We start from the raw sequence: 22,784 nt of genomic DNA on the forward strand, positions 1-22,784 counted from the left end.
GCACATTTTTTTTGTGTGTATTGCAAATAGATTATTCTTGTGATCGCTTAATTGACTAGTTGTCCTGAAGTGTTGTGAGCAGAGATCTGCAGGGGCGTTTATTCTCTCTCTCTCTCTCGCTCGCTCTCTCTCTCTATCCGGGTCTGGCCCAGAGGTGTTGTGAAACCCCTGGAGCGACTCTCTGTGAATTCAGCTTCTGCTACCTTCAGCTGGGCTCCATTCCTCAGTGCTTGAGCGAGGGACGCGGACAGGAGCCCAGACACGGAGAGGTGACACGTCGCTGGATGTCCGATGTTCCAGGTGAGAAGCGCCAGATTGGGATTTGTGGGGGGGTTTTCTACAGAGAGAGAGGCAGCGGGTCTTCAGATCGCAGCTGCATGTACGCATGTGCCAGGGGATGAGTGCGTTTGGGACTAAACAAATATTTATCTTCTTGCAGTTTACATCATGACGCTTACCAGTGTGTTCAACGGCGATGCAAAACTGCACTTTGTGCGGTGTCATTTGTAGAACTGTTCTGTAGCGCAGCCGCGAATAATTCGCGCGATGTCGGTATGGCGTCCTTGATTCGGTTTCGCGACATGCTGCGATAAGTCGCACGCTCTTTGAACACGTTTAGAATGTCTGCGTGCTGAGCGAATAAGGAAAGGGCTTTTGGAAATCTGTTAAAGGACAGCGTTTGAGACTGTTGTGCCGCGGGTGCTTTTGTGTTCCAACCATATCTTGTGTTGTCCAAACGACGAATTTTACAATATTGTAACAGTTTTTGAATGTTGAAGATTATTTTATTTTCTTCTTTTTTGTTTGTGTGCGGTGATGGTTCTCAATGTTAATCGCAATTTTAAAGTCCTTAAAATATCCAGAAAACCTTCCTTCATTTTCATCGTCTGTAATGCGCTGCAGCTGCTACACGCTCAGAGCGCGAGCAACATGCACGTGCTCAGGACCAAATCTGAAGGTTCACTGTTCTAGTTGTTACACCAGGATTAACGTTAGATGAATTCTATGACCATTGTACTGTTCCCATAAGTTTAACTTTTTGGCTTACATCTGTGGCACTACTGTGTACATGCTCTTTTGATTGCAATTTGGATTATTGCTTTTTAGGCTGCTGTGTGATCTGAAATTGGAGTTCTCAAGATATAGTTTAATTTGGTTGACAGGACAAGGGTGATATACTATTGTGCACTAGAGGTGGCATTTAGAATTATGTGTGCCATACTGTACATTGTAAACCCTCATGTTTTCATTAATGGAAAAATCAAGATGATTTAATTAAACATTATTTGAAAAAAACACTCTTAAGTTCAGTGAACTAATTTGTCTTATAAAAAAATCCACAGATTTAAGATTTTAAGTGTAAACAACTCATACAAAATTGAATGTATGGGGAATAACCACAATTTCACTTGAATTGCTTTATTGTTGCCTTGGTCAAAGGGAGCATATGGGGCATTTCAATATTTGTTATGAAGAATTCATAGAGGTTTTAGCTTTTTTGTAGTATTGTTGTTTTGTTACAAATAATATTTTTTTGTGATGTCACCATTAGGGTGATCTGTGTCTCCTTTTGTTAACTTGGACACGGTTACGTCTATGATAGATCTTTAATGTGAATGTGCAAGAGAAGTATTGGTGTGTGCATGTCTGTGGAGGATATTTTTTAATGATTGACCTATAATATGTTATAAGATTCTTTATTAAACATTATTATTGTATGAACTAAATTTAAGTCCTTTCAAATAAAGTGAGTTCAGTCAACTTGCATCTAGTTATCTTAACTTAATTACTGTTAAGTTCATTCTATATGAACACTGATTTAATTGAACTTGATTACACAAGTTCTGAGGGAACACATTTACTCAATCAGGTGAGTTGGGTCAACTTAGAGTTTTCAGTCTGTCTATCTATCTGTCTGTCTGTCTGTCTATATATCTGTCTATCTATCTATCTATCTATCTATCTATCTATCTATCTATCTATCTATTTTTTTAATTAACCAATCTGCATGTACATGCTTCTCAGAATGACAGAATCACAACGCTAGAGTAAGCATGTATAAACTGCTGCTTGACTCACTGCTGCAACAATTCTTCTGGCATCCCTCCATAACCTTATTTATACTGTTACTAAACTCAACTTGAAGTAAAGTCCAGGGGGGTATTCACTTACATTTATTTACATTTATTCATTTGGCAGACGCTTTTATCCAAAGCGACTTACAAAAGAGGAAGAACTTCAGTGAATCATCTTAGGGAGACAGTGGTACAAAAAGTGCCATATTACAAAGTTTCACTATCATCATAATAGTATACAAAACAGATTTAAGTGCAACAAGAAATGTAAATAATTTTTTATTTATTTATTTTTTTTTTTTTTAGTGACCGGTTAAGTGCTTTTGGAAAAGATGTGTTTTTAGCCGTTTTTTGAAGATAGAGAGTTAGCTTCCCGGATTGAGTTGGGAAGGTCATTCCACCACTGTGGTATGATGAAACTGAAAGTCCGGGAAAGTGTTTTGGTGCCTCTTTGTTTTGGTAGGACAAGGCTTATAAAGGCTTATCTGGCCCTATTAAAGGGGACCTATTATGCAAAATTCACTTTTACAACATAAATGTGTGTTGGCAGTGTGTGTACATAACCACCATATAATGATAAAAATCCACCCAGTCCTTTTTTTTTAATCCCCATTAATCATAAGCACTGTCTCAGAACAAGCTGTTCGCAGATTCTGTACAAAGTGATGTCACTTTGTACAGGCCCCGCCCACGCCTGTTGATGGACACTGCCAACGGACATGTTTGTTTGTGTGTGTGTTGTTTGTTATAGCGCATAGCGAATGTTGTAACAGTATTTGTGTGTGTGTGTGTGTGTGTGTGTGTGTGTGTGTGTGTGTGTGTGTGTGTGTGTGTGTTGCTCATCCATCATTGCAAAACTGCTGAAAAAACTCTACAACAAATATATCCATTCGGAAACTTCCTGGTTCATTCTCAAAGAGTCTCTCATCAGTGTCTGACTACGGTTCAAATATATAGGGCTGAACACCACTATTTTCGCTGTCAGTCATATTGCTTATGATGTCTAGTTATCGGAAGCAGAGATGTCAAAACTCCGCCCTGTTCTCGATGCAGGGTGGGGAGTACCAGCTCATTTGCATTTAAAGAAACAGGCACAGCTCGTTTTTATTTCCACCCAAAAATTGGCATTTTCAACATGGTATAATAAATTATCTGTTTGGTATTTTGAGCTGAAACTTCACAGACACATTCTGGGGACACCAAATATTTAAATTACATCTTGTGAAAAGGGGCATAATAGGTGTCCTTTAAGGACAGCAAGCCAATTTTTTACCTTCACCTCTGTTCATGTATTGCATGTATTGAACTACTGAAATGACAATCCACCAAAAAAAAGAAATAAATTATCTTGTTCATCAGACAAGGGGATGAACAAAGGGTCATCACAATTACACTTGGACCACACCAAGAGTTACAGGAAGTCACAATTATAAAATAAGAGTATTTAATTCCATAAACAGGATTTGACATTATATTCAGAAATAATTATTTTGATGCCATTAAAGTGAATATTGTCAGGAGTATGGTGAAATTTTGCATGAGGGTTTAAAGTAGGCCTATAGACCTTATTTACTCTAGCGCCATCTTTGGCTGGGAGGGATGGCACGAACAGTATAAAGCTGTATAAAACTACTAGATCACATTTGATTTTCCAAAACTCATGATGAGATCTTTGTATACTGAATGTCATTGGACAGATATTTTATAAATGGTTTGTCCGAGGAACGATCCAAAAATACTTTTAACTGCAGTACAGCCCATTTAAGAGGCTGTTAGTCTATTCTTCACAGCCTCGTTGCCATTCCCATTAAAAATCAAATATGGCGCTAACGTGAATAAGGCTACAGCAATGCATGTTGATATTTACCTGAGGAATAAACACAGACAGAATCGGTATGTGTGTGGATGACATAGTCAGCACTGCCTCATCTGCTAAATCTGGAAGAAATCTTGTATAACTTAAGGGGATCATAAAGTACAAATGTAATTGGTCTCGCAAAGAACATGAGCATTCCTGCGCAGAACACAAGCACCTTCTAAAATGCACATACACAGACAATGTATTTTGCAGTGAGTTGAGGAACAGATGCTGAATTGCTGCCCACGAACAGGGCATAGTTGCTGAATTTTCTGACTCACTCTGACTAGAATATTCAACATGTTAATATGAGCTTGGAATCACCTCAAACACAGGTTACTAATCCTTACACTGTCTTCACCGTTTCATCCATATTTATTCATATGCACCCATGAATATGGATTAGGTTAAGGCTAGGAAAGCACAAGATGGTCATGCAAGTCTTTCAGTCTTCCTGTCTCTCTACTGTACCACATAAATGTGAAATGAACAGTAACCAAACAGATTATAGTGAATAGATCCTATATGTTCTACAGGTGCTTTGTCGCGTCCAGTCTTTCTCATTCATGGATGCATACTTGGTCACACACTATGTTGGCCCACTTAAAGATGGTTTCTATCACTCTCTGAGCTGTTCATACCCACACACTTACACATTCAGTAGTTACTCTCTCTCTCTCTCTCTCGCTCTTTTTTTTTTTTTTTTTTGACTGCCTTGGGCTCTGGCAGTAGGTTCAGCTATATCGCACCTTGGTGTTCCTCTCTCTCTTGCTGTTTCATTCTCTCCCAAGCCTCGGAGATAGAGGCAATTTGTGATGCTGCGCTCACACTGTTTTTAAAAAGTGCTTCCTCTGAACTTCTCTATCTCTTCAGATTAGTCAGGGAACATATTACCTGCCTGCACATAAAAAAAAGCCCCTCTCCAATCCTCCACACAGCCATGTAACGAGCCTGATCTCACTTTTGAAGAGTGGGCATGTTATTTTCCCTCTCGCCCTCAGGCTACCCTGCCATGCAAATGATTATGAAATTAAATTTAAAACTATACATGTATTCAGCCTCTTTCTTATCGCTATCTGCACAAAGCGAATACAAATCTGTCCGGGATCAGGGCCCCGGCTCAGGACTGCACTTTAAAGCTTTGCTAATTGCTAATTGGGTATCTAGGTGTGAAATGGGCTCTGCTAACGAGAATTTAAATGCAGAAAGGAGGGTTTAATTTTTTGCTCTCTCTGTCTTTCTCTCCTCACTTCTCTTTCCTTTGAGAGCTGTCAGAGCTGTTTCTGGTGACATGCCTGTGGGCAGGAATAACAGAATGATACAAAATAAGAGAGGTCTCTCATTTCAAAATGGAGGCTCCTTACACAGGGATTTAAGTGTACTCTGCAGAGTAGAGAAATTAGATACAAGTCAAGCATTACCCAGTAGCTTACTGATAAAGAATTGGAGCTTCTAACTCAAGGATTGCTGGTTCATTTATAGCTAGGGGTAACCCAGAAACTTGGGTTACTGACATTAGATTCTATATTCCCATTGTGGCCTTGAGCAAAGGAACTTTACAGCAGGTTTATCCCAGTGATCTGTGTCTGTACTTTTTATACTATAACTCAGGCTTCTCCAGCACTGCATTTTTTTTTGTTGCACTTTCTAATCTTGCACACCCCTTACAGGACATGGAGCACTCTACTAATGAGCTGATGATTTGAATTCAACATAGTCTCATGACAACTTGTTATAATTGGTACAAGATGGCGAAATCATAAGGTATTGCATGAATTGGCTCTTTTTCTTTTTATCTTATAGAGAGCAACCAATTAACCAAACAGGATTTTAAATCGATACAATAAAGACATCAACTTTAAAGATGAAATATGTAATTTCTGTGCCACTAGGGCCACCAAACAGAATTGCAAAAATACACTTTTAGCTTTCTGAATACGCCCCATGTCTGCCGTTGTTCAGACAAAGAGATAGTCCTATCCCCAACTCGCCCCATTGGTTGAGTAATGCTATTGGGGCAGGTCTAAGAGGGTCACTCAAAACAAACAGAGCAATTTTTGCCACAGAAAGACAGTGCTTAAAGTTTTTTAGAAAATTAACCTATGAATGGCTTACTAATAGTTGTCTCTGCATATTGAGCTGGGATAAAATAAAGTATTTTAACACAGAAAAGTTCCGTACTGCAGTTTTAAGCAAGCCTCCTATCCAACAACATATTTTAAGAAAGGAAATGTCTGTGAACAAATGTAGTTACTCATAACATATTTATTAATGCAATACAGATGACTGATGTATGTCAATAATGTAATAGGAAAGAATTTGGACATAAATAAAACAGATTTCATAGGGCTCTAGTTTTAGTTTTGGGTTAGGGTCATAATTAGGAAAAATCGTAAGGACACTACAATGTCAATGTTTCTCTTCAGTATTAAAATCATGGTTAGGTTTAGGTTAGGGGTTAAACGTCAGAAAAATCATAAAAATTGCATAAAAATGTGTACGAGCTAATACATACGATCTCTTAACTTTGACATATACCCTTATTACGACTTGCCAGAAGACTGGGTTGGTTGAATTGGATGTTAGATAAGGGAGACTTCCAAACTATTTTGTGTTTGAGGGCCCATGCAGGAGCAGAACACTGCTTTAAGTTAAAGAATATGGTGAGCTACTAGCAAGTTACTAAATCTAGATATCATAGAATTTTGCATTTTTACACGCAAGTAATTTCTTAGGGAAACTTTCACAAGACTATGGAAAGTCTCTGACCGTATAAAGTTTATGAGTCAGATGATCACTGTTGATTTGCTGATGGATGAATAGAGCTTTTTTTGAAGCCCTCCTCTAGCTTTGAGCCCTACTGAGCTCTAAAATCCGCTTCCTCATGTGTTGCATCTCTCTGAGGCATAGCGCCAGAAACAAACATCTGCCTTATTCTACAGAGCCAAACCTCAGCTCTGTGCTGTTCATACTGAGACAACAGTTGCCTCAGGGTTCTCGCGACACACACAAACAAAGGGGAGAGGCGTGAATGTAGAAGCACTTAGGAATGTGTTCTTTGTCAAGGTCACTCATCTAAAGTATGATGATCTTAAATTGGTGGATGAGTCTAATGAATTGAATGAAAACTGGCATAGGTTGTTGTTTTTACAGATGTTCATGGCTCTTTATTATCAGGGCCAAAAGCTATTTCTGCTCTAGTACAATCATGTATACATGATGATTCCCATGCATTTAAAGAGTTAGAACTGAAATAAGCTTAGTTGCAACACTGAATATGAGAGTGAAAGGAAAGTCTGCAGTGGCCTCAAGCTGAGCTGCATTCAGAACTCATCACACATAAAAGTATATCAGAACTGCAGAAGTTAAATTATCCACTAACATCAATCAAACAAGCTGTTTACTTTGAGTTTGTGTGTTTTCAGTTAAACCATTTTTAGTGTGGTATTTCATGCCAACTGGCCATGACACCCAGGGAGTGCATCTACTATGCAGAAATTATCTTGATTATTCACAACAAATAAATCAGCTAATCACACCTTCATGTCTGTCTCTCTCTCTCCCTCTCTCTCTCTGAACAGAGAAAGTTATGTCACATTCTCTCTTCCTTTCACGCTTACACAAAAGGCTGTATACACACCAAAGTATATAGACTTGATGGCCTCAGGGTTGGGCAAGATCACAGCTGCTACTGGAAACTCCCAAATCAAGTCAGCCTCTGTCTGAGCTGCTTGCTACTTTAATAATTAGCAGGTGTGGGTGAGTGTGTATTATGCATGTTTGAAGGCATAATTGCAGATTTATTGCCTAACTTGGCTGCGGTCCAATACAGACTATCAATACAGACTTTTTGTCTCTTTCTCTTATCTCTTTTTCAAAGTGTTTAAGAATGAGTATGGGGGCATAGCTTTCATTTTGACATTCTAGCTCCCCTTTCTCTGCACCTTTAAGAGCCTGTGCTTGTTCTCATAGCTGAAGGTCACTAAAACACAAAAAGCTCTCAGCTCTGCGGTCCAATATAGCGCATGCGCACTGCCTCGGGACTCATACACAGTCAGACTGCAATATGGCGAGAATGCCTGGCAGCGGGGACCACTGCTGTAGAGAATCGGACCCGACTGCATGGGATAGGGAGAGAGACGGAGGCTCAGGCGAGGGAGAAGAGGAGGGAGAGATACAAGAGATCCAGATCACAAGGGAAGAGGGAGAAGTATCAGAAGAAGAAGCCGAGTTAGAGTGGGAAGAGTGCGGGGAGCCCGATTGCTGCTCTACCGTGGAAACGGGAGAAGCGGTCCTTATGCGAAATACGGACCGGCACTGCGGGGACGAACTCGAGTCGGTAGCGGTGGACACGTTTTGCGCAGCCGAGGGAGACATGCATCGCTCCCCGTCCGAGCGCTCCAGGCTCAGTGAGAACACGCGCTTGGCCACGCGATACGCGGTGCGCATCTTCAGGGAATACCTGACGGAGAAGGCGCAAATCACGGACTTTGAGAGCATGGATAAGCACGCGCTCTGCAAAGTGCTGCGCTCTTTCTATTCCGAGGCGCGCTCCAAAAGCGGACAGCTGTACAGCAAGTCTTCTCTCATCAGCATCCGGAGCTCGCTCAACCGGTACTTGAACGAGCCCCCCTTCTGCCGCACGCTCGACCTTACCAAGGACCCCGAGCTGCGCAGTGCCAACCTGGCGCTCGCCGCGGTCATACGCAAACTGGAGGAGCAGGGCGCCGGTCCCGTGGTGCAGAAACAAGCCATCACGCGCTCGGACCTGAGGAAACTCTACACTTCTGCCACGTTCAGCGCCAGCACGCCTTTCGGGCTGCTCAATAAAGTGTGGTTCGAGACTTGCATGTACTTCTGCACGAGGGGACGGGAAAATCAGCGAGAGCTCGAGGAGGACTCTTTCGGTTTAGCCATGGACGAGGACGGAAGAAAGTTTGTCTACTTCAAAGCTCTCGGGCCGTACCACAAATCTCGTTCCGCCTCCTGGACTAAAAAAAAGTCCGACACGGACGATGACAACCTTCCCCGCATGTACGAGACCGCCACGGACTTTTGTCCTTACACAAGCTTTGTGAAGTACCTCTCGAAGCGCAATCCTCTCTGCAAGGCTTTTTTCCAGCGCCCGCGGGATCACTGCTGCGAGACGGACACGACCTGGTACGAGAATAAAGCTATCGGCAAAAACCTGCTGGGCACAAGAATGCAGATGCTCTCGCGGGCCGCCAAACTGTCGAAGACCTACACCAACCACTGCATCGGCGCCGTCTCCATAGCAACGCTCAACGGCATTGCGGGCGTCGGGTCAAAGTTAGCGCTTCTCCGCGTCTCCCCGGAAACGGTCAACGGCGCCCACGAGCCACATCACTTCCAGCACGTGCTGCTGACCTGCGCGCGGGACTGTGAGGACGAGCCCGAGCTCAAAGCGCAGAAAGTGATCAAGCACCCGCGGACGCGCATCTATCCGGTGAGCGTTTCAGGACCAGGGCCAGGGGCATCCCCAAAAAGACTGTGTGCGCGCGCGGAAACTCCTACTGGACACTCTCATTGCAAAGTCAACGGAGAGACCCCTCATATGCTTCCCTCACAGGTAATAGCGATTCCATATCTTTAGCATCTTTGACGACGCACGAGACAGTCATACATGAGCGCGAAGCAAGTTCAGAAATCAGTTTTGCAAGCGGCCCTGTCGTCTGTCTGTCAATCAGATCAGTCAGAGGACAAGCGTATTTTCTCACTAAAATGTATGCAAATTAATGAATAAACGGAAAAGCAGTGGGTTGTCAGATTTGACTCATCTGTGTGTCATTTTACAAAGAACATTTGCCAACAAATCCCTCATTATAATGTTATTTCTGGTGTTGGGTAACGAGGCCAAAACTCCCCGAGGTAAAAGACACTTTTTTACTTCCAAAACACTAAATAGCAGCAAAAACTACCCCAGCACTTTCCTTAACACCTGTTTGTAACCGTGCACTCCAAATATCCCTGATCAATGAGATCTTTACGTGCAATGTCTTAAGTTTGAGTTGGAAGTAATTTGATCTGATATTTAATACTTTTTGAAATGTTGCAAATTAATAATGAGAATCCCTGAAATGTTTGCATATATTTTTAGACAAAATACTTATTTGTCATTTTTAGTTTTGTTCAAAATGAAATTAAATCCATTAATTAAATCAAAAGTTTTTTAATAACTGCCCAACAAGTGAAAGGATGGCATTTGGGGTAAAAATAACAACAACAACAAAAAAGCCCCCATAAAACACATTCTTAAGTGGGGTGAATAGATTTGTTATGCAAAATGTTCAAAGTGGGCTCAACTTGACTGATCCGATCACAATGGATTTTCCTTTGTTTATAGAATACTCAAGATGTTATGCAATCCCAAAAGTGATTGATTATAATAGAAAAAGTCTGCAGCCTTTACTGAATGGTTATTTTGAATTTGTTTGTCATCTTGCTGTCTCAAAAGTATTTGCATAAGTTGACAAATATTGCCCTTTTAATTATTTTTGCTATATTTACACAGTATCACAATAACCCCACTTGGGGCCTTTTACCCCAAAAGTGGGGAATGTTGACCCCTTTTGTTTTTATAAAAATATTTATCAAAACAACCTTCCTTGTTATTTGTATTCACACAAACTATATTGCTCCATCAATATTCAATTGAAATAAATGTGTATTTTTTTCTTGATGCACTGTGACCAGAAAAAAGGTGAATTTTAATGAAGATGTGCCTTTAGCCTGGTTGTACCCTTGTTTGACCTGAAACTCAACTCAACCTTGTATTGTCCTGTCACTGCTCCTCCACATTGCACTATGCTAGGGCATTCTAAGTTTTTCAGTGTATTGATTTGTTTGTTTGTTATTTCAGAGTTTCTCTGTATGGTTTGGTATTTCTATATGAAGACATTTAAGTTTATTGCAATGTGTTTGTGCTGTTTTTCTAACTCTAACAAGTCCATTTCCATCTTTGCTCAGAGGTCACACAGTAAATGCTGCCATTAGTGATCTATTGGGAATGATTAAGATTGAATCTGGGGGAATATTGTTATGCTTTGTAAGTAGGCTACACTAAAACAAGCACTGATTTCTTTCTGAGGCCTTTACCCTTAGCATGAAGGTGAGTGTGGAAAAATAAAAGCATTCTATGCCTGCGGAGGTATGAGCTAATAGTGCACCTGTGCAGGGCTCCAACAAAAACCACAATGCCTGAGAAGAGCTGTTTGTAATGTGTCAAGTGTATACTTCAACTGCATTACACTACATTAATCCACAGAATCAAACCAAACACAGTGCTCCAGTGAAAGCACTATATCCAGATATTCAATACTTTCCCTTTTATACACACAAAAATAATTATCCTCAGGTATAGTAGGTCTGTAGATTTTGCAGCTATACTGTAATAATGAGTGTTCAGATATTTGCTGCTGTTCCTTTTTTTGGGTTGTTGGAGTAATGCTCTAAAATCACAGTACATAGTGTCCAAAGATGTTTGTGGCTGACTTTGGTATTGCATACTACCATACTATTAATATTCCTGCCATAGACTGATATGGCAGAAGTACTAAGTGTAGAATGTCATTTGAACTCAGCCCACATCTGGGGTAAATGTATATTAGTGTACTGAGCATCCTGGATAAAGATTGAAACGACCTTGTCAGTTATGACCCCTTCATAATTTCGCAAGCTACTTGTGTCTTCTTTCATCCTGCTATATAACGTGAGTGAAGTGCTGGTTTGCTCTCTTCTTTTTCAAGGTGCTGTATATCAGTGGGGATAAAGATTGGTGCAGTACCGCAAAATGTTTTACACTTAGAATAACTTGCACTGAAACAACTTGGCACTGATGTAGGCATTCACTGCAAGATTGTCTTCACTCATTCCAGCCCCAGCGATTAATACCAATTAAGAGAAAATATATTTTTTATATTTTTCTGTGCATGTAACACCCTTATTCTGTATTGTGTATGAGTTGCCAGTGTCTACTGTCTTTTATTGATGTATCTCATTGTTTATTTTTACTGTCACTTTATTGGATAGCACTAATTTACTGCTCTGTTCCCAGTTGATGACCCTACTGTATAACATGCTGTTTAAATGCAGTTCAGAGAACAAGCTACACTTCAGCTATATCACGACTTGTATGTATGTATGCACATTACACTTTTTTTAGTTGAAAGCCTCTGCTAATTGAATAAAAACAAAAATTCCACTGCTCATTCTCTAATTTCTTCACTTCCTACACAACAAATTGAAGATTAGCCAGAAAATAAAATATTTTTTTTTGAGATGAGGGATGAGAAATGCATCTTTGGCCTGAGTTAGTCACCCCAAAGGCATAACACCCCATTCAGCCACCATCAGAAAAAATGCTACCCACAAAAAAACACCCAGTTGTGCATAGATGTTTATCATTAGTGCTTTAATGTTTATCATTAGTGCCTGGATGCATGTTTCCTCGTACATGTTCTGCATATTACGGAGGGTTAATGCTTTCTTTTCAGGTCACTGTATTAGCTAACTATGTGAACCCATTCTCTCAGAATGTTTCATTTTCCAAGACAGTTGACTCGGATAGCATTACTTTGCTCTAGGCCAAAAAGGCATTGATATGCACTCGCGCGAAGTACACTTATGTTACAGTTTGTATATTTCTTTTCTGTTTTTCATCTTTAAAGGAAAGTTTGCCACTGGCTGTTTCAGTGTGCCTCAGTAGTGACCACATAGATTTAGCAAACATTTATTTCCCAGCCCAAGCAGATATTGTGTCAAAAAAAGCCCATGGAATGAACCCCTGCTGATGCTAATGAGAGCGAGGCTATAGTAAATGTTGTTTAGTGCTCACAGCACAGTCACCAGTAATGCTAACATCGGTCACTTTAATTCCTTCCAGTAGTGGTGTATTGCAAGGTAAAAATGATTATGTATGTGTGTTGTGAACCATGACTTCATTCTAGCTCTGTCCTCTTATTCCACGCTTATATGACACATTGTCTAAATGAAACTCAAACACTTTCTCCTATCTCAGTTTAATGTGCAGATCCAGCGATAAGTGAGCCAATTGTAGGCTGACTTCCAAGAAGTGTGTAAACACTGTTGCCCTGCTACACTTTCAAATCTTGCCTCGTTCATAGGGTTTGAATAATGGCATGTGTTTGGGGTGGGACGTTTTGTTTTTATTCATTTATTTTGTCTGAACAATGGCAGGAGTTGAAAGAGTGTTTGGGAATCTGTTTGGAAATTCTGCTTAGGAATTCTTCGTCTTTCAGCATGGAATCAAAATGAACTATTACTATGTTAATACACTTCCTTGGTCTAATTGTGTTCAATTCATCAGTGCATGACGTGTGTGTGTGTGTGTGTGTGTGTGTGTGTGTGTGTGTGTGTGTGTGTGTGTATATATATATATATATATTTGTCTTGGTAATCTTACATTAAAATGTGATGACTTTGCCTTTGAAACATTTTTCTTTTTCAGCTGATGTTACCAATACCTCTTCTTTTTTTTTCATCCCCTCCCTTCTATCCACCTGTTATATAGACCACTTTTCATTATCCAATAAATTCCTGATGAATAAATATAGTCCTGTTTTCTTGTCGAATAACCGGTTTCACAATATTCCACATTACAGGAGTAAAATGGGTTGTGAATGTCTTTTCACATTGACTTTAAGTGGATAGTTCACCCAAAAATGAAAACTCTCTCATCATTTACTCACCCTCAAGCCATCCCAGATGTGTATGACTTTCTTTCCTCTGCAGAACACAAAATAAACATTTTAGAAGAATATCTCAACTCTGTAGGTCCATACAATGCAAGTGAATGTGACCAAAACTTTGAATGACCAAAAAGCACATAAAGGCAGCATAAAAGTAATCAATATGACTCCAATGATTAAGTCCTTGTCAGAAGCGATATGTGTGGGTAAGAATCAGATCAATATTTTTTACTAATTTTCCTCTTTCACTTCCATATACTTCTTATTTAGTTTTTTTTTGTGTTATTTCGTGCATATCTCCACGTACTGGTCGGGGCTGGTCTAAGGTGAAGATTAGGTCTTGAATAGTGATCTGTTTGTCACCCACATCTATCATATCACTTCTGAAGAGATGATTTAACAACTAGAGTTGTTTGGATTACTTTTATGCCACCATTCACTTGCATTGTATGGACCCACAGAGCTGAGATATTCTTCTTAAAATCTTCATTTTTGTTCTGCAGAAGAAAGTAAGTCATACACATCTGGGATAACATGAGGGGAGTAAATTATTACTGATTAATCTTGGTATTGCCGAGATCTGAACTATTTCTTTTTTTTTTTTTTCTCAGGAGATTCGCAGCAACAGTGTGGGTATGTCGACTCGGCCTCTATTGGCACATTCGCCTGCCTCCCCGCTGGGCACAGCTGGCATCCCCACACCTGCACAGCTTACGAAGGCCAATGCACCAGTCCATATCGACGTAGGGGGTCACATGTATACCAGCAGCCTGGCCACACTAACTAAATACCCAGAGTCCAGGTAAAATACACACAGGCACACAAATATGAACTACCACCAGTGTTCCATGCGGTTTTTAAAGGGATAGTTCACCCAAAAATCTAAATTCTGTAATAATTTATGTACCTTCATGTTTTTACAACTAGCCAAATATTTAAGCTGCTCTTTTCCATCCAATGAAAGTGGATTTTCCATTCTTTTGCTTTTATTTTCCTCCATATTATACTTGCAACAGTTCATTTAATTTCTTACACTACTTTCATATAATCTATTTGGAAGTCTGCTTAAAATTTTGAAAACAGATGTCATATTCTGAACATGTCTGTTCACACACAAGACCTCCATGATGTGTGCTCATTCCATATGTGTGTGTGTGTGTGTGTGTGTGTGTGTGTGTGTGTGTGTGTGTGTGTGTGTGTGTGTGTGTGTGTGTGTGTGTATGGCTTGTCTGTGCTCATTAGCTCACTGACCGGTATATTTCTGCAATGCCAAAGAACATTATTGTCATGTAGCTGCTGACTGAGTCAAACATCAGAGCACAGGCCAAAAGGAGCCTGCAGCGCTTTGAGCCAGACTAGCATCCTGTCTCACAACTGCTCATATGTCTCGCACAGTTTTAGCCTCTCAATGCCTCTTATAGTGCCATACAAATGCATAGAGTCTCACACTATCTCAAACAGACTTGTCCACATGGTATCTGTTCTCAGATCAGGCTCGAATATCTCCTCAAGCCAGTTCTACTTGTGTCTTAATTTTTGTCGAATATATGTTTCTGTGAAAGGCGTGGAAATGTCTAACAAGCGACAGTTGTGATCCATTTCACCCTTCACTACTTTATCACGAACAGCATCAATATGACAACGCACACATCAGAGATCCACGATGCTGGACTCAGGATGATGACATTTGTGTCATCTGGAGCAATGATGGCTGCTGCCTCCAGCCATGCCCTCTCTGATGCTGATGCAAGCTACAATTTAGGGAATCTGTGCTGACAGAATGGACTGTCCACTGTTGGACAATCATACACTTCGCATGAGCACATACACAGATGCTGGTCGATCCTTCTGTGTTTTTTTACAATCATTATTTTAGTAAGTGAAAATGGAAAATGTTTATAAGAAAGCTATTTGTTATTTGGTTAACACAGGGGGTCAACGTTTGGTTAGTTAGCATGGTCCAGTTTGTCCCAGCTGGTAGTTGCTGTAGCTACACCATTCTTTGGGGGACAGCGTGTTTCTCCATTGATGGCAATGCATTCAAAAGAAGCAATGCATTCTGACCAAATGTTTTTGCTGGCAACAAGTATGTCACTAATGTTTCATTATATTATAGTAGATGTATAGCAGAGGTTATTAGTTAAAAATCTGTGTGCCCACTAACTGCCATTGAGATGAATGGGAATGCTACCGGTTATCTCTGTTAATATCCCTCTGTTACTTTTTCTCAGGATTGGCCGTTTATTTGATGGCACAGAGCCCATCGTATTGGATAGCCTAAAGCAGCATTACTTTATAGATCGGGACGGTCACATGTTCCGCTACATTTTAAATTTCCTCAGGACCTCAAAACTGCTCATCCCAGATGATTTTAAGGTAATTCTCAATGCTACATCCTTGGTGCCATATTGAGTTTTTTTTTGTTTTTTTTTCTCAAATAAAGGATTAGTTCACCCTGATGAATATAAATGATTATTTCCTTGCCGTCCTACGTTCCGGAAACTCACCAGCAGGTGTGGAGGCCAATGGCTCTGCACTGAAAAAGTGATGTGGCTCAAATGTACTTTGATGAAGATGACAAATGCTACAGTAACCTCCAATTTATGGGCAGTGGCCATTAAATATGACAGAAATACTTTGTGCTATATGTAATCCTTTAAAACTTAATCATTCGATTTGACTTATCGGCTCGACTAGTGATCTTAAATCAGTAGTCGTTAGGATGATATCAAATTTTCACAATATAATTGCAATGATTTTGCTGATAATTTAAAATTAAGCAATATCAAGAATAATTTTTTTTCCACCCCAATTTGGAATGCCCAATTCCCAATGCGCTCTAAATCCTCGTTGTGGCTTAGTGCCTCTATCCAGGTGGCGGAGGACGAATCTCAGTTGCCTCCGTTTCTGAGGCCGTTCGTGCATCTTATCATGTTTCTTGTTGAGTGCGTAACTGCGAAGACATAGCGTGTGGAGGCTCATGGTGTTTTCCCAGCATCCACGCACACCTCAACGCATCACGCGCCCCACCGAGAACAAGAACCACTTTATAGTGACCATGAGGAGATTACCCCATGTGACTCTACCCTCCCTAGCAACCAGGCCAATTTGGTTGCTTAGGAGACCTGGCTGGAGTCACTCAGCCAGGGGTGTTTGTCAGCATCTTTACTCACTGAGCTACCCAGGCCCCCTCAATATCAATAATATTGCAATAATTTGAATGTGCCTTTTATTTGGCCACTGCATTTTCTAAAGAGTGCTTCATTAGACACATTTCAAGATCCTTCAGAGCTGCACAATTAATCAGAATAACATCAGAATTGTGATGAAAAGAAATTATTTGGTAAAAAATATATTTAGGTAAATTATGCTGTACATTGTATATGGGTAAATATAAATGAAATTAAATATAATTTGAATATAAATTAAATATATATCAATATAATTAAATATAATTCTTAATTGTTTATAATTTAGATACAAAATGTGGAAAATATGCCTAAATAATTATTTTACTAGATTTTTAATTAATGTATTAAACGTTTTAATTTGCTTGACTAAAATGGCTGTTTAGTTGAAATTATGGTCCTCTGAATACAAAAGCAAATCACTTTTTAGCCATTTCTGAGCTAATACATAATTGCCGAGATATATTGAATATTATCAGTTGGCTAAAACATTTTTTTCTAATTTTGTAGCTGTACATCGCCCAGCCCAAGTAGTCGTGAGACCCCTAGTTGCTGTTAAATTTCATTTGGAAATAGAAGTAAACATTTTTGAGGTATCTTCATACAATTACATTGTATGAAGTTCATAGTGACCATGGCTTTCAAGCTCCACAAAAAACACCATTTCAACAGATTCTTGCCAGTTTCTCTCACAAACTTATTGTCTTCTGAAGACTTGTAATGTAGCACACAGGTCAAATGGACTCATTTTATGACTTTTTTCCAGTTTTTTTAATCTGTTTTGAAGCTTGTGTTCTGTGTTGTGTGGCAAGAGCTGTGTAAAGATTATTTAAAAATCAATCCTCCATTCCACTGAAAAAAATAGCAGCATATGGGTTTAGAACGATGAGAGATTGACTAAATAATGACACAATTGTACTTTTGGGTGATCTATTCCTTTAACATCAGTACTGTCATTTTTCTGTCTCTATAGGACTACTCTCTGCTGTACGAGGAGGCACGATATTTCCAGTTGCAGCCACTGCAGGCTGAACTGGAGCGCTGGCGCTCTGAACAGGACTCTAGGTACACATCACGCATGTGTGAGTGTGTTGTTGTTCGTGTGGCGCCCGAGCTTGGAGAGAGGATAACACTCAGCGGTGATAAAGCCCTCATTGAGGACATATTCCCAGAGATAGGAGACGTCATGTGCAACTCCGTCAACGCTGGCTGGAACCACGATTCTACTCATGTTATACGCTTCCCTCTCAATGGATACTGCCACCTCAACTCTGTACAGGTGCATAACACCTTTTACACTTCTCACGCTCCTCGCAAAACCACTTACAAATCATCATTAGTCTTTTACCTTCAGATACACTGATTTAAAGAACCAATGAAATTGCTTGGAGGACCACAGTTTTCTTTCCTGTGTTGACATATTTCCTATTGCAACAGGAAGTTTGGATAGGACGTAATAGCTAAAAACATTTAGCATACACTTTTATCACATGCGACTTTCAGATGAGAAATAGATCAAGAAATATCTCTTACAAAAGTCAGGAATATCTTCAATAATGCAATGATGAGTTCCATTAGTTGCTAGAGTTGTACAGAAAAACATTTTTTAGTACATTATTTATTTTCTTTCTACATATTTTATTATTTTATTACATTTGTATTATTATAATTTTTTTTCTATTATCTTTTGAATTAAAGCAATTATCCCCTTTTTAAAATTAAAATAAAAAATAGGCTGTAGTTATGTAAGAGCCAGTTATTGTTATTGTCAACTTTTAGTTGTTTACTAGCAAATAGATGGCATTAAAGATAATAGACATGCCACAACTCCAATTTAGGGGATTTAATTGGACCTTTAACAATAGAAACTATGCAAACATTTTGAACTGGCCCATGATTCATTACAGAAATTAATGCAGAATTTTTGTGCGTGTGCGTGTGTGTGTGTGTGTGTGTGTGTGTGAGGCTGTCTAATCCTGTTTGCTTATTAAATCTTTTGGCCCCTGGCACTTGCCGTCACAGTAATGGAACCAGGAGATTGAGAAAAGTAGAGGCAGAACACAGGCAAGAAAAATGAGAGAAAAAGACGGGTGAAGGACAAAAGCAGGAATGAAGAGAAATACATGGAGAAGACAGACAGTAACTTTGACCTGTAAATGAGAGGGGAGGGAGGGGTAGGACGGAGATGGAGACAGAGCACTAGCAAGATAGTGGAAAAAGGTTAGATGAGTGAACAAAGTGAGAGGAAAGAATTGATGCAGTGCAGGAGAGAAAAGAAAGAGGAAGAGACGTCCTCAAGGCACACTGAAGGAATGTGATCTCCCAGTCCTGTGGAGCGAATATCAGTAAGAGAGAGAAAGACGATGGGAGAGTTATGGAGAAAGATACAGACAAAGGGAATAATCAAGTGGTTTACAACTATCTCATTAATTTGGGATTCAGGACAGGTGGTCTATAACAGTGATTCCCAACCAGAGGTACACGTACCCCAGGGGGTACTTGGAAATTTACATTTTTCTTTGTTAAATATATGAAACAGAAAATAATCTTTCATTAATTTTGATCAATCTCAAGATGTGTTTCAGTTCCTTTTAAGGAAAGAAAAAAATGTGTGCAAGTTTTATTAATGTGTGAATGACAGTTGCAACACAAGAAATATCCTACTTCATCTAGACCAGTCTGTTTTCACCTACAATATTATTATTTTTTATTTGTTTGAATAATAATGCTAATAATAATGATACTAAATGATATCCAGTATAATATGAGATATAAAGGAACATATGTACGGTTTGTTGTCAATGAAGTGGTACATGAAGTTTTTGAGGAGACTGTTACAGAAAAGACACAAACACTAGGCTCTAATACTTTCACTGTCTGTATGCTTATGCCAACCGGGTTTAATAGAAACTGACATTTTTGCAAAATTATATTTACGTGGTTCGTTGATTGCATCGCAGCAGTTTCCTGGTGAAAAAAACACTTGAGACGCTACAACAATTACTTTTATTAACTTTCACACAAATCACAAGTGACAGATTATCAGTTCATAAGCACTAACTTGTATAGTGATACTGATACATTTGACCATTTGCATTACATAACCAACTACATTCTCAAACTTGTTTCAGTGTGATGAAATTACATGGTATCTCAACTAATAGAGCAATGCACTTGCAATGCAAAGGTCCAGAGTATGAGTCCGGAAGAGCGTGCGAGTTGACACGTGAGCTGAAAGTGTCAGAAGCACCACAAAGTGACATGGTTGCTTCACATTTGCTTTTTATGACACTATCATTTAGGTTTAGTTCAGGAATGTAGGTTTTGGTGATTAAAAATTGAACTCGCTTTTAGCATCACTCACATTGACCTCATAACTGCCAAGATACGTGTAATGAACCATGTAATGTAAATTTGGAGAAATGTTGCCAGTCATGTAATTTTCAATGAGATCAAGTTTGTTTTTGCACAGATAATCTCTTTCTAACTGAATGATTCTCTGCTATCACTGCAAGTATTTTCTGGTTCATTTGTCAAAAGAAACAATAATGATTTGGGTGTTTGTGTGGGAATTGTTGTTTCCATCAGGTTCTGGAGCGACTGCAGCAAAGAGGTTTTGATATCACTGCTTCTTGTGGAGGCGGTGTGGACTCAACCCAGTTCAGTGAGTACGTTCTGAGGAGAGAGGTCAAACGAAGTCACCGTGGGGTCACAACCTCTGTCATTCGAATCAAACAGGAACCGCTGGATTAGCCGTCCACTCTGACAGAAAAATAAACTGAATATGGTACTTTTAACTGAATATAAGGGCAACACATTTCTCCAAGGGTACTGTCCATAAATAAACGGGTTCAAATAAGGAAAAATATTGTTTAAAATTCAAATGGGATTTTTCTGAACCTCTTTGGCTATGCTGAGTAGTCTCCATACTCCATCAGTTTATTTTTTTTTTAAGGTTTGTTTTTTAACTGAAAGACTGTCTGACTGCACATTTGCCAGATTTGTCTTCACCATGATAGGAGGGGAAGGAGTTAAATGACAAATGTTAGACTCCATATATGGCATCCTGTAAAAAAAAAAAACATAATGAGTCATACTTATTTAATAACCTGTTTGATTAATCATTTATGTTGCTAATCTTCATGTTTCTTGCATAAATATATCTCTCCAGAGAGGAATAGAAGTGCAAATGACACCTCTAATTAGAGAAATATATACACGCACTCAAAGGTCAAGCCTCAGCTGTGATTATCTCGGAAATGTAAAAATAGTAAAAATAGATTACGTTTCTGGGGATGTGGCTTTTCGCTGAAACTTTTTATCAAGACATATGATCAAACTGTATGATTTAAAAGATTTCAGTACACACACTTAACTGTTCATTAAAGGAATAGTTCACCCAAAAATGAAAATTCTCGTGTAATGTTTTCACCTTCATGACATCATCCCAGATGTGTATGACTTTGTCTTGTGCTGAACACAAATGAAGATTTATAGAAGAATATTTCAGCTCTGTAGGTCCATACAATGCAAGTGAATGGTGGCCAGAACTTTGAAACTCCACAAAGGACATAAAGGAAACATGAAATTAATCCATACAACTCCAGTGGTTAAATCTATGTCTTCAGAAGCAGTTTTATTGGTGTTTTTTACTATAAATCTCCTTTTTTATGTGGTGACCATACACATCTGAGGAATGATGGGGTGAGTTAATGATGAGAGAATTGTAATTTGTTGGTGAACTATCCCTGTTATCAAGCACTATAACTGTTCTTGATTGTTATAATTTCTGTTTGGGCTTTTTCAGACAAGTTCTAATAGTAAAAACTTGTCAAGCCAATAAGGGGAAATATCTTGTGCAATAACCTGGGGAAAAAACAGAATTACCCCAAGTTCAAGATTTTTTTATTGCTATTATTTGTTTGGCCATAAGTTGACAGTGTTCGGCTATACACTAAACACTGGTACATAATACATGAGATTAAAGTTTGAGAAGAATGTAATGTGACATTGTTAATAAAGTTTTTAAGAAAAAATCAACAAGAATCGTTATTGACATTTTGGAAACCATTAGTTTCACAGGTTTGTCTATAAAATTCAAAACGTTAATAATAATAATTATTATTATTATTATTATTATTATTATTACTGCTACCAGCGATCCCATGGTGATGACAACCGGAAAATATCAGGGAATTTTCAAATTGTGATTTCCAAGCCTCAAAAAGTCTTTGAAATTATTATTTTTTTAAAAAAAAAAAAGCAAAAAAAAGGTTGAAAAATTAAAAGGCATATATACCCTTATACAGTAATCCTGAACGACTAAAAAGTTACTTAAATGAAGAACTGGAGAGTACAATCATATTATATAAGGAATAGAAGCCTGCCATTGATAGTTTAATTAGTTTACTTTTTTCCGTCTTTGATTATGACGTAATTTTTGGACATAGGGTGGCAGGTGGACTCAATACACAGGTATTAGACGTCAAGTATGGCTGACAGAGGTTTACTCTTGAGATGGGGAGTTTTGAGGATTCGTCGAGTCATCCTCTCATTGGCCAAGTGCAATTTTGGACATAAAGATCAATTTAGTTTTATAGCACCTTTCTAGACATTCTTTCTTAACAAATTATTCCATTTGTGTATACAGTCTAATAAAATCATGCCAGAAACATCGAACTCCGATAAAAACAATAATCAGTCGCGTGAAAAAGCAGATGAAGCCTCCATAAAAGCAGTAACTGAGCGCAATGGCACGCACCCAAACATTGAGTGCGAAGTCACTTCTCAAACCAGATCAGGTTAGTAACCCGATACTTCAGTCTCACGCGTTAATGGTGTCACCAAAACTTCTGAAAGCAACAACTCCGAGTCAGCAGTGACGATCGCGAGCAGCCAAAACCAAAGACAGAGAATGAAACGTCATCAATCTCCA

General features: G+C 39.1%; 1 protein-coding gene across 2 annotated transcripts; it reads left to right on the forward strand.

The window, feature by feature from the left end:
• The first annotated feature begins 153 nt into the window (after window positions 1-153).
• Window positions 154-21,853, forward strand: LOC127624383 (BTB/POZ domain-containing protein KCTD1). 2 transcript variants are annotated; one of them, XM_052099185.1, is made up of 5 exons: window positions 154-300; window positions 14,273-14,463; window positions 15,893-16,037; window positions 17,823-18,128; window positions 20,438-21,853. In XM_052099185.1, exons 1-5 carry the CDS (start codon window positions 292-294, stop codon window positions 20,600-20,602), a joined length of 816 nt encoding a protein of 271 aa, XP_051955145.1. In that variant the 5' UTR covers window positions 154-291; the 3' UTR covers window positions 20,603-21,853. The 2 variants fall into 2 exon arrangements, with proteins under 2 accessions (XP_051955145.1, XP_051955144.1); XM_052099184.1 differs by lacking the exon at window positions 154-300 and adding an exon at window positions 8,109-9,523 and having other exon boundaries at window positions 20,438-20,618.
• The last annotated feature ends 931 nt before the right edge of the window (window positions 21,854-22,784 follow it).

The sequence above is a fragment of the Xyrauchen texanus genome, chromosome 30 (genome assembly GCF_025860055.1).
Source record: "Xyrauchen texanus isolate HMW12.3.18 chromosome 30, RBS_HiC_50CHRs, whole genome shotgun sequence".
Classification (NCBI taxonomy): Eukaryota; Metazoa; Chordata; class Actinopteri; order Cypriniformes; family Catostomidae; genus Xyrauchen; species Xyrauchen texanus.